The 12,785-nt window shown below is 46.5% G+C and overlaps 1 protein-coding gene across 2 annotated transcripts in view; it reads left to right on the top strand.

The window, feature by feature from the left end:
• LOC144141578 (uncharacterized) overlaps positions 1 to 10,964 on the top strand; it is a 229,365-nt gene extending 218,401 nt beyond the window's left edge. For both annotated transcript variants that reach the window (XR_013316646.1, XM_077673119.1), the window contains one exon: positions 10,694 to 10,964. Coding sequence is in view for 1 of the 2 variants with exons in the window: in XM_077673119.1 (XP_077529245.1) it covers positions 10,694 to 10,835 (142 nt within the window). In the remaining variant the exon portion in view is untranslated. The remainder of the gene's footprint in view (positions 1 to 10,693) is intronic.
• Positions 10,965 to 12,785: the final 1,821 nt, after the last annotated feature.

Raw genomic sequence — 12,785 nt, 5'->3', positions numbered from 1 at the left:
ACTTTCGCACTAAATCTTTCGCACTTTTGGTGCGGGTTATACGTGCGAAAATACGGTATACGCCACTCAGTTGGGCTAGAGGGACAGTAGGTGTTGGAGAGAGATAACCGGCTTCAGGGTCACCTTGTGTGACATAATTTATTTTCATCAACAAATGGCAGATACCAACGTTTGACACTGGCGAGTAACGAATAAAATCTCCGCCCACCTTAATTGCTATAGGAAAGCCGTCACTCGCTTGCTCACTAACTCTTCTCTGCTCTTACTCCGGAAGACGGCCTATTTCCTCGTCTTATGCGCTCGGTGAGTTTGTGAGGGATAACACAACTGCCGTGTTATTTTTCCGGGTTTATTTCCTCCCCTGTCTTTAATCTTTCAGAAGCTAGGTATTATGCCGTTATGAGTCGCGAGAGACTACAAAACCACCTGTATTACCTACGGAATACTGGAAAGTAAGAACCCTATTCCAAATGAGTTATTTATGGCCTCCTCTAATAAGGGAAACCAGACATCAAACAAGCAGAAATTTCGACATTCAACCTGTTAACAAATTATGCGGTCAACGCACAATAAACTACACTGGAACGAAAATATAGAATAGCCTCATCATACCTGTAAAGCAGAGCACTAATTTCCGTTTGGCGTTAAAAAAGGATATTGGAGAAAATGAACCTCCATCTTTTGTGTAATCTATAAATTCATCACCTGTAAATATTTCAGCCTGGTTCTTTCAATGTCTTTTTGGTAATTGCCATATATTACCGTGGATTTTCTGGGGACCAAATTGTTTTCCCTCTTTTTCTGTACGCATATATTATTGTCAATCCTGTATATTTGGTTTGTCTTGTAACCTGAGTCGATGTTTCTGTATGAAAGTATTGCATGGGCCCACTACTAGCAGCCTTGCTAAGGGCCCCGATGTTTCCGCACCAATGTTTTCTCTGTACAGATGCATGAAATAAAATAATTGAATTGAATTGAATTGAATTGAATTGAATTGAATTGAATTAAATATGATAGGAGGGTCACTATTATTATAAACAGGTTTTTCCCGTCCCTCGAATGAGCCGTTCAGAGGACCGAAGACGCCGCTAAGACCCATGACATTGTTGAGATGGAACATCGGAACTGTTAGCGCTTAGTACATGATGACGTTGTGTTAAATATGGCGCAAGGAAGGTAGAGAAATAACAAAAACAAAACACGAAATGAAAAAAAAACACAAAATTCAATGTCCTTCATTCTAGTTATTTTCGCATTGTATAGTTAACAATGAACTTAAAAACACAAAATTCAATGTCCTTCGTTTTAGTTATTTTCGCACTCTATAGTTAACAATGAACTTATACTAACTTGCTGAACTCTCTCTGTATTAGGAACGCTCTTCTTTGAAAGACTCTGGTTTTAGCTATGAAGCTATAGTTGCGAGATTAAAACAGGCAAATGTTTGGCGCTCTTTGCTCCACTTGACGTTGCGCCTTTAAAATCCAACCAGCATCATCCTATCCTCAAAACAGACAAGGACAAAGGAACCATTCGATTTGTCATTTTGGATTGCTCTAGAACTGCACCAGAGGAGATCCATGTGTTTTATTTTTTATCCTGTAGCACTTCTATTGCGAGGCCGGTAGTCCTGAACTTCCCGGGAACTGCTCAGAACCGCTCTGGAGTGGCTTATATAAGAAACCAAAAGTGGAACCACAAGGAGGGACGTTTTGCGCGCCTGTGGTGGTTCTCGTCAACCACGTCACACAACACGTCCAGCGCGCGTGACTCAAACTACCGGTCAGTCGTCTTTTTGTTAATTTATCTCGCGTTTTCAAAATCTTCGGGACGAAAAGAAGCTGGCAGTAGTTGGGGCCGTGAAAGGACAGCCGCCCGACATTTACGCCAAACTAAATAAGAAGCGTGGGGGGACGACGGATGCTTTGAACTGGACGGCCCTTCGCGTAGCTAAAAGTCGTCGAACGCAGCTGGCAGGCTTCAGATAAGCGGAAGGGTGGCAGACGCGTGTTTTATGCACTATCAGCTATACGTCGCCGTCGTAAGAGCACGCGACAGCGCCCGTCGTCCAACTCTAGTCGTCGCCCGGAACGTCAGGGCTCAGGCGATAAGGAAGCGAACCGCAACAGTTGGACGGGGAAAGACTACGATGGTGGCGTCCCCCCGGGTTGGGTCCTATTTCCACCTATGTTCCCTCTTTCACCCACTTGGTCGTCGCGTATCCATCATGTATACCCTACTCTACTTTTATGCCAACCTTTCTTTTAGCGAGGAAGTTCCGTGAGACATCAGAGGAGGAGAGATGTGTGCTACGGACATCCCCTGGCTATATTTCGGAATGTGTCGCAGCTAATGTGTTAACATGATGCGACCTGGCTAACATTAATCATGATTTAAGAATTCAACAAACGTTCCAACGAAATTAAAACAAGTGAACATTCTCGGTCGTTGCTACGGTGATTATTTTCTAGTGAAACTAAATTAACCAATTAATTGATAATAATTAGTGTTATCTTATAACTGCTAGTTTAAACGCTAGGAAGTCAACGAGAAAGGTGTACAGCGGGTCCGGGGAAATGCTCGTGTTGAGCCTTTCTATCTCGATGTGATTTGTATGCATAGTTCTGTCGGCGTTATTGGTGTTGTTGACGTATACCATAGAAAGAATGCTATATATATATATATATATATATATATATATATATATATATATATATATATATATATATATATATATATATATATATATAGAGAGAGAGAGAGAGAGAGAGAGAGAGAGAGAGAGAGAAAGAAAACACAACGATAGGGTGCGTGCCTGTCGGCCCGCAAGATACCATAGAGTTTCTATAGGGACTTCTGGCGCGACCGTCTAGGGTAGCAGCGTCACAGCGAGTGTTGCGTCAGATACCGGGCAGGCACGTTGCACTTGTCCTTGGCATGGTTCAAGAACAGTCTTGAAAGTTGGCTCTGGCTGCAAAAAAGCAAAATTGTTACTGTAAAAGATTATTCAAATTTGTTTTGGTATTATAAAATTGAAGCTCCAAAAAGATTTATATGTCAGTGATTATTTAGAAGCTTCATGCGAGACTTCATGCACACACTTCCACACTATTCCCATCAAGGCGAAATGCACTCCCGTATGCGAGATTCCGTTTCCTCGTGGGTACAAGCCAGCCACTTCCTGTGCGCAGCCAGCGCCACCTATACTGCTTGACTTGAAACACTCCTACTATTGTTTTGAGCAACAGCTAGAAAAACATCGCTCTTCGACGTGTGCAGCCTAATGGGTAGAACCACGGGTTTGAGAGCGAATGGCCTAGGTTTGAACCTCAACAATGCAAAAAAATTTGAAAACCCGCGGTTAAATTTACACTGGAAAATATTCTCTTCGTTCAAGTAGGGTTGCCACCTGACCGATTTTGGACCGACCCGACCGGTTTTTTAGACAGCGGGCCGGTTGCCGGTCTGTACCTACAACCGGCCGACATTGGCCGGTTTTTTGGTCATCGTGCCACGGTTATTTCTTTTTCAGCTCTAGTAAGCGTAAATAGAGCAACTACGACAATAAATATGCGTCGACAACCTGTGCAACAGGCGCTGGACCTCTTCATTACGCGTACTAAAAAAACACCGGGACACTCATTTACAAGAGACTCATACAGCAAATCTGTATACCTGTACCCCCCCCCCCCCCTAACGGTTTCATCTCCGTTTGCAAAAACGCCAAGGCGCCAAGAATGCACTTCTACAGTGCATGCTTCACCCCTCTCCAGGTTTCACATTAGTGGAGATGACCCGACATTTTTAATTAAAGGGCTTGTACCTATCTCGGAACGGAATATCGCCTCCCGTGTGGCTTAATATCAGCACTATTGATCTCTTACAGATAAGGAGATAGGCTACCTACGAGGGCGCATGTGCGAGATATAGGCTGACGTGTGTGGGCTTGTGTAGGGGAAGGACGTGGTTATATGTTATCTTTCTTTGTTTCACGGACGCAAAGTAAAATTTCATTTGTTGTTTAGCGGGTGTCCTGTGTACTTCTTCATCCGCGTCTCTTTTTCGCTAGTAAAATGCACTCAAGACCTGGTATCCTTACCTTGGTCAGGTGGGCCGTTTCACCGGCGTCTTGTAGTGTCAGGACATGCACCCGGCTGTCAACACCTCCAGTGCACCCCGGAGCCGAATCTGGCCCCGGAGGTGACCCGAATGACCCGGAGGGGACCCGAAAGGTGTAGCTTGTCTGACATGAAAACGCGGAGCACATACTAAACCAGTAAGGCGACCCCCGTGCAAACCAACGCCGTGGCCTTGTGCGACGAGAACGGGCTAAGCGCACAACCCCGGCACACGATTGCGGGTTGAAGATCGCACTGATTGGAAGAGAACATTGTACGCTTACTAAAATGGTCCGGAACCTTAGCGTGACGGGGTCCGTAAAAAAGCTTGTCCAGGCCCAGTGATTTGCAATAAACAGACAACGGCGACTTGTGGCGCTGAAAATATGGCGAAGGACACGCGGTTCCTTCGTAAGGTCATCCCACAATTAGTGTCGAGGAGTGGTTACGAACGATGCGTTGTTGCGACCGACGCATTTTCATAGCGGAGCTGCTCTCGCGCTGGTCCTGGCAACAGTCTTGACTGGTATCGTGTCACCTCTCACTGTAACAGGTTTCTCTGTCGCGCGAAAACCACTTCCCAGTTGTGAAAAAAATCATGACAAAATAAAAAGAAAGGTCCTACGGCCTCCATTTTTTGCTATTAAACCGATTATATCGCCCCTGACAAATTTATTCCCAGCAATGCATGTGTGTTTAGAGATGAAGCCGACGTAAGGAGATCGGTGTAAGCTTGGTGTTTGTAAGCTGGCTTTCCCACATCGGTGCTGTCGTGCAGTGAAGCACGGCCATCTACGGTGGGAGAACGGTTACAGAAAACGGCTGTAACTCTTGTGTTATGGAATGTATCCCGAAATATATTATATGACAATTATCCTCCAAGACAACTCTACCATTACGCCAAGTTGAGGACAAAATGCGCACACTGACCAAGTCAAGGTGAATACACAGAGACGTTTCGGAACCCAACCGATGATCAAGGAACCCGTACGAGTTCCGAAACGTCTCTGTGTTTTCACCTTGACCTGGTCAGTGACCGCATTTTGTCCTCATCATGATACCTGACCAGACGAACTTTCGTCGAACTCTTGACTACATTACGCCAAGTTTCATTTACCTATTATGGTTAGTTGGTTCCCAGTGAAGTTGTCAATGCGTGGCCTCCTACGGAAGGAATATGGTTATAGAAAAGGGCTGTAACTATTGTTTTACCGGAACTATTCCGAAGCAAATTATATGACTGTTGACCGCTAAGACCTTCGAACCGCAGCTTTGCTGTTCAACCTTCTTCAAAGAGTGAATGAGGACTCAATATTATTTCTTCAAGTTTCTGTGGTAAAAAGACCCTCATGCGTAGTTTTTGTTTGTAGCACTGTCTGAAGGAGGAGGCAGTTTCCGCTGACTTAGAGCTATCTCAGCATTTTGGATGCGCTGCGAAGGTGCCTGCAGTTCGTGGTTTTTGAGGGAGTAGCGTCGTCCTAACTTGTCCCGATGTCAAGCGATAGTTCATCTTGACCGCGCTTGTTTCAGCCGTGCCAACGCACGCAGCGGGAACAGACTTGTCGCGCCGTCTGTGTTTTCAGCGGCGAACTACTAAAGACGTTTCGCAGAAAGCGCTCGGTGGGGAGCGCTGAGGCAGAGAGAACGCTGCAAGCGCGATACACGCGCGAAATATGAAACAATTTAAAAAGAAAGGAAGTGCAGTGGTAGTAGTCGAAATAACTTATGGAAGGGAGGCACGCGGGTCTAAAGGGTGTACAGGAAGAAAGAACACTTCAAAAATTAACGAGGACACGTAAAATGTCATTGGCTGCAATGAAGTTCACTGAGCCATGGCATGGAATTCACAAGGGGGTGGTGGTTCATTTTTAGAAGGAAGGGGGGAAAAGAAATGGACTGGGAATATTTTGAACTCGTCTGGGAGGTCGCCAGCATACAACCTAGCGCGTTGGTGTGAATATAGTGGGGAAGAGTAGGATAGGGTAAAGAAAAGTAAATATTAGAAAGACATGGAAAGAGTAGGGGAGAATAGTTCCACTGTGGTTGATCCCGTCGCACACAACAAAACTCGGAACACTGCTGGCTAGAGTCATGCTGCTTCCGGGAGACGAGGAGCCTCGAAGGGAACGCTGAACCGTAGAGTCCAACTTGCTGTGAAGAGGACCTAAGTCTGAGGCGGTTCCAACCACTTCAGAGTTCGCTGGAATGGAGTGTGGCCGACAGACGGGTACTGCGGAGCGGGATCGAGCTTGCACTCGACGGACTCCACGCGAAGAGCGAAAGCGGGGACATATCCAAATACAGGACGACGGCCCGCGCAGACAACGGGCCGCCGATCCGAAGCGTTTACTTATAACTACGGGATTTCATTTAGTTATTGGACACCTTAGCATGACCTCTGCTGTCTCACCGTAACTCCTGCATGTCCTGAATGGACACATCAGTTCTTCAACTGAGCCACTCCTCCGTTCCCCTCCTACCCTCTACCCATTTTTTGGCCGTAAGGTCTTTCGTGGATTAATAAAGGACTACAACAACAACAATTCCTGGACAACAACTGTGCAATGGTTATAGTGTTCCTCAGTGGGAATGGGCATAAACTACACAATAGTCATAGGGCTCCTCAGTGTGTTTTATGATTTCAGGGGCAGTATACAAGAACCCAATGGCTTACCAATGATCCGTATGCTCTTCCCCCCTTCTTTTATACCCCTTTTGCCACCTTGCACCACGAGGGAGTCTTGCATTTTTCTCATTAAAGCCTAACAATCAATCAATATTGTTTGAAAGGAAGCAAATTGGCCACACCCTGCCTCAGAACACTAAGTGCAGCAACCTCCTCAGCTCAGCCAACCAGGGAAAATTGATGCGAAAGCTTGTGCTGCAGCGCATCAACTCCTACCGTCCTTCCGTTGCTACTGCGAATGAGGATCACCAGTTGACGAATTAGGGCAGAGAACTGGATTATGGATACGTCTCGTAACGGCCACATTACCAGCCAATAATTTTCTCTGGCCACATTACCAATAATAATTTTTCTCTTGCCATATAAAATGGCATTTTTCAGAGTCTACGCGCTGCTAACTGGCGTAATCCTAAGTTTTTTAGTGTTGTTACTAGGTTCACAGCTCTCTGGTATTACGAAACAGTGTATCTGTCACAGAACCGACTTCGTCGGGTTTTCAATGAGAAATGTTGTTACTTGGCAGTAGGCCGAATGAGACTAAGCATGGAAGAGGTGGGCGATGTATTTACACTATTTACGCGATGTCGGCCATGAGAGAGTCCGTGAGGGCTGCGCACCGCCCACAGCTTCTTCTTCACCGGGAATTGGGCCCACAGCTCTCTGCTTCCTCTTCTTCGCGTGACAATATTAATTGTCAAGCTATAAAAGAATAAGAATCATCATCATCATCATAATCACTCTACGCCCACTGCAGGGCAAAAGCCTTTCCCGTAGTTCTCCAATTACCTTGTTCCTGGGCTAACTGCGACCAATTTATCCCCGCACACTTCTTGATCTCGTCTGCCCATCTAACTTTCTGCAGCACCCTGCCACGCTTGCCTTCTCTAGGGATCTACTCTGTTACTCTTAATGACCAACGGTTATCTTGGCTTCGCATTACATGCCCACATGCCCTGCCCATGTCCATTTCTTCTTCTTAATTTCTACTAAGATGTCCTTAACACGCGTTTGTTCCCTGACCCACTCCGCTCTCTACTTGTCCCTTAATGTTACACCTATCATCTTCCGTTCCATTGCTCGCTGAGTCGTCCTCAATTCAAGTTGAACCCTCTTAGTGAGCCCCCAAATTTCTGCCCCGTGGGTGAGTACCGGTAAGATGCAGCTGTCATACAGTTTCTTCTTCAGGAACAATGGTAGGTAGAATAAGAATGAATTATTGTAAAACGAATTGGTGTTCAAACTCCTACTCCTACCTCTGTAATTTACATCGTAGACCCGCACCTGCTCTCTTATTTTGGGGCCCCATTCTACGGCTAGACAGCCAATTCAACAATCATCCCTATCAGCATGAACATCATCATTACGCATTGCGGTAGGCCGCTCGTCGGCTGGGTTCCAGCATTCGATGGGCAAGGGCCGATGGTTCATCGGTCATCATCAGGGTATTTTACGAATTGTCATTTAATTTGCACTGCGGTCACGCCCCGTGTGTAGCCCGCGTACCATTGAACCATAATTAAAGTTTTAACGTTTAGTAACGACCACAGCTTCGTCTTAAGCCCTATATTTGTACAAGGAAATTGCAAGGCGAATGCTGCAAGTACGTCGAATAGTTTCGCACTTAGAATAACCGACTGTCGTCTGGTTTGTTTCACTGCACAAGCGAATTGTATTCTATGCTGATATATCTAAAAAAAGAACTTATGGCGACTGAAAACTAAAGCCGTGACAAAACATTGGTATTATTGTTTGAAATGCCAGAGTGCTTTCGGACACGAGCGAAAAACCTTCATAGCTATAAACTGAGACTCGTGCCATACCCCAGTGAACTCGTCGTAGAAAAATTACGAGTAAGTTACATTCCCGCCCCGCCGGGTCCTCATCTTACTTTGCAGGAATCCCTTGACATGCTCGCGAAGTTTTCAAGACGATAGCCTTTTTTGGGCTACTTGACGGGGAAATTTTGATCTGTCTGTCTGCCTGTCTGTCTGTTCCTCGATTCGGCCAGCCGGCCAGAGTGAAACAGATGATTTCAAATAGTTTTATGTACCCACAGCCAAATCTAAGCGTCTAAGTCCAGTGGCAATGTTTATGCTTGTCAACATTGTTGAATAATAACAAAACATTACGCAAATATGGTGCAGAAAATCAATACATAAGTGATACTTGAGGTGTTCCTTTATTCATGGATGCTTAATTTTGCGATAGCAAATGAAATGCTACATCCACGGCAAAAAATTTACTTTATCGCCTTCTGTCGCCCGTGCCACTATTGCTCCTGGCGGCATTTCAAAAACAAACGGAAACACTTACGAAACGTTCTACAAGATAGGTTCCACGTTCCGCTTGGAACGCACGTGAAGAAGGGCAACGTGGCTCTATAAACGTTGCACTGGGGCGCCTCGATTCACGCGCGTCGCCGCCTTACGTCATCGCTGGCATCGAGGTACCTGGCCTAGAGCAGTGGAACGCGGTAAATTTAAATTGACTTGAGCGAACCTTAAGCAAACCAATTGGGTGGAGCGTGACGCAAGAGGAAGAACAGGAGAGGTGAGCGGGAAAGCGAAGGGAGGCATTTACTTGGCAAACGTCGACAAAGACTATCGTCTTTTGTTGACATTTGCGAAGAAAGGAACAGATACGCGGCCAGTAGTTTGTTTGCGTGGCCTGGGTGTAGCCAGTAGCCAGTAGTAGCCCGGAAAGTTTCTTTGACGCGGACTCGAAAATTTCTTTGACTGGTTAGAGGCATACTGCTTCGCAGCAAAAGTTGCTTTTACTCATGAAGGAAAAAGAAGTGTGAGAGAGGCCGTGACGCCACATCCGGAAACGTCATTTACGGAGGTCGCCCTTTCTTGCTCGTATTTTGCGAGCACGCGCCACCTAGTCCGCCTTCGCTGCTCCACTGTCGTCTGCTTCGTCTCCGCCTGCCGACCATCGGCTACCAGCTGTGCCGCGCAATGACGGAGGGCCTCGGTGGGCCAGATACCGCCGCCATTGCTAGGGCGCGATTGCCAGTTACGATGTTACGATTCCGCGCGCTGTTACGCTGTTACGCCGTTACGCTGTTACGATTTTACGATAACAGCCGAGCGCTGTTACGATTCAGCGCGCGGCTTCCCTGTTCGCGCGTGCTGCAAGCTTCGTGTAGTGCACCTGTGCTGTGCGGAAAGCCCGCCTTCCTCGGAAAAGCGGTGACTCGAGGCGGGGCAGTTGCAAAACACGAAACCAACGGTTCTTCGTGTTGAGACATGCACCGGCGAAGCGGACGTTTACCGCCGAGATCTCCTCTCCCCCCTCTCTCAGACTCAACGAGCGCCGCTACTGCCGGCCCCTCACGAACTCGGAGAGAGTGGTGTGTGTGTGTCTGTACCATCTGTACTATTTTCGGGCCGTGTGCACAGTAGCATTGTGCACAGTAGTATTGTGAAAGCCGCGCAGCCTTTACGGCTGTTTTGTATAAAACCACCCTCGCTGTGGATAGTTCGCAATCGTTTTGCAGTAGCGAAGCCATGTTGTCGTCCTGTCGAGTTCTGCTGTAATCTCGCCCGTAAGGTATCGTTTTTGTATCATGGAAGTGCACCTCTCACCATGCAGCGAACCAGTCAAGTTTGCCATCGGCTTTTTGTCGTCATCACCAAGGCATAAACTTTTGCTAGTCGCTGACCACCACACATGACGGAGGCAACGGAGCCCCATTCGGGGACGGCTTCCGATTCGTAACACTCCCGATGAGCATGAGAAAAAAACACGTGACTTCCTCCACACTTCTCCCGATGCGCCGGTGGCCACCGGGGCCTTTCCTAAGCTCTTTTCCTCCATGCTTTTACAAAGTAAAACCAGTGCGTTACCAGATTAAGAGTGTACAGAGCCAAGTCAATCCACGCAGATGGTTCCCGGGCGCTTCTTCTGCGCGGAGTGCAACAAGGCGTTCACTCGCTACTCCCTGTACGTCAACCACGTGGAAAGCCCCGAGCACCGGAAGAAAGCGGCCGCTCGGAAAGAAATCGAGCAGCTTCTGGACATACTAGACGCCGTCGACGCTGTCGTGGCCTCCGACGATGGAAGCTCCCTACTCGACGTTGCCCTGGAACGCCGGAGACGGTCACTCGCGGTTAGCCGGATGTCCAACGCTTCCAGGGTCTCGACGGAAGACTCTGAAGTCGATCAGGTGAGTATTGAAAAAGTGTCGGTTCTTTAAAAAGCACGGCTTCTTAGCAAAAATTAAACCCAGTTCCACCAAGTGTGAAATCGGCTGAAACAGCGGAGGTGTGGTTCTTTTGTGCCGGCCTGTATATATACGTCAACGGGCGCTCGCCGGAATACGCATCAACGTTGCAGCGTAATTATACGGTTCGCGCAGACCAATCGGCAACCAAACGTCTGCGGTAGGAGGCTCTCTTCCCTAAATCTCCCCTAGCGGGTGGAAGAGGAACCCGCTTCTGAGAGACCACGGCGCCCTCTATCGGAGGGTCTGGGAACCAGTTTCTGCGCGGCCGTGTGCGTGACGAATGACCTACAGCAGACTTACGAAAAGGCTCGACCTTCAACAGCTCCGCTGTTACCTGAGCACGGCTCTGAATATAAAGCTGTGATTTGCCGGTATTTCCTTTTCTCGCACCTGCCCGTAGTTTTCTGTCCTTCGTAGCTCCGTAGCATTTACTCCTCTCTCGTGAAGGACTGTGCCTCTGGTACTCCCCGACGGTCGTCGTTTAGAGCACCAACGAAGATGGGTGGTCACGTGGTATGTGATACCCTTCGGGGATTCCTTTGACAAGGTCTTGTTTAAAGAGGCTATGGGCAGAGCGCTTACACATAGTGATCAGAAAAGTTCTGAGATCGCCCTCATTGCCTAATCTCGTAATATATCAAAACGACAGATATTTGCTGCATATCCATGTTTCGCGCACAAGAGTTTTCACCAGTCCTTGACTCCGCTAAGGAAAAGGAAAAATGGCTGCACTTTGAAACGTTGCCGGTAAACAAATAGCGCTATCACCGCACCTGCGCCGGCTATTCGCACACCTAGTACAGCCTTTGAGTTTACGCGGTAACATTTTACAGCGACGCCGTTGTGCGCCAGGTTCTGAGCAAAAAAAAAAAAAAAAGTGCTTCTATCGGATCGCGTTGACAAGGAATCGCACCCGCTCGCTCCAGAAATAAAAGGCTCTGTAGCGCCCTATCTAATGTAGATATTAAAAAAAAAAACATACTGAAACTGGGCTATAAGGCGACTCTATCATTACGTCGAGTTTCATTTACTTGCCATAATTAATTAGTTTACAGTGAACTTGTAAACGTTACAGAATGCCAGTTTGCTGTTAATTGAATGCATGGCCCTCCATACGGTGGGAATATGACTGAAAATAACTCTTCTTTGATCAAAGCTACTCCGAAAAAAATTGTACGAAAATGAATTTAGAATTACTTCTAAGGAAGTTATCCTTATGGGTCTGTATTCCATCAATATAAGTTTGATTTGCGTCGTGTTTACTTTCTTTTTCTGTTTAGGCGGCAACAATGATGGTTCCGGTCTGTACAATGTCATATCGCCTAAATATGGTCATGTTATGCAATCTTGGGTATTTGTTGACAATGTTTAGTGCGGTACTTTGCAATTTCCGGTGCAATTTCTGTGTCGCTATTATGTTTTTTATTTCATTCTGTTGTTTGGATGTCTGTGAAATTGTATTTTTGGTGTTTTGACTACTTCCTTCCTATCTAAGGCCCACAAGGTAACTAAATAACTAACTAACATAATAACTGACTAACCAACCAACTAACTAAAAACTAACTAACCAACAAACAAACTAACTAACTAATTACCATATTACCGGACACAACTAAATATAGTTATCTATCAATACAACTTCACTTGTCTTCCATCGCCACATTAGTAAAAAGGCTGTAAATTTTTTTTACATTCTTCTGCTAACATCCACAGCAAGAGGAAGACCAAGGAACTGCGAGCAAGAGCAATA

The sequence above is a fragment of the Haemaphysalis longicornis genome, unplaced genomic scaffold (genome assembly GCF_048455015.1).
Source record: "Haemaphysalis longicornis isolate Haplotype H1 unplaced genomic scaffold, Haemaphysalis longicornis Haplotype H1 scaffold_6, whole genome shotgun sequence".
Taxonomy (NCBI): domain Eukaryota; kingdom Metazoa; phylum Arthropoda; class Arachnida; order Ixodida; family Ixodidae; genus Haemaphysalis; species Haemaphysalis longicornis.
The sequence above is the reverse complement of the archived record's forward strand: the minus strand, read 5'-3'. Positions and strand labels throughout refer to the sequence as shown.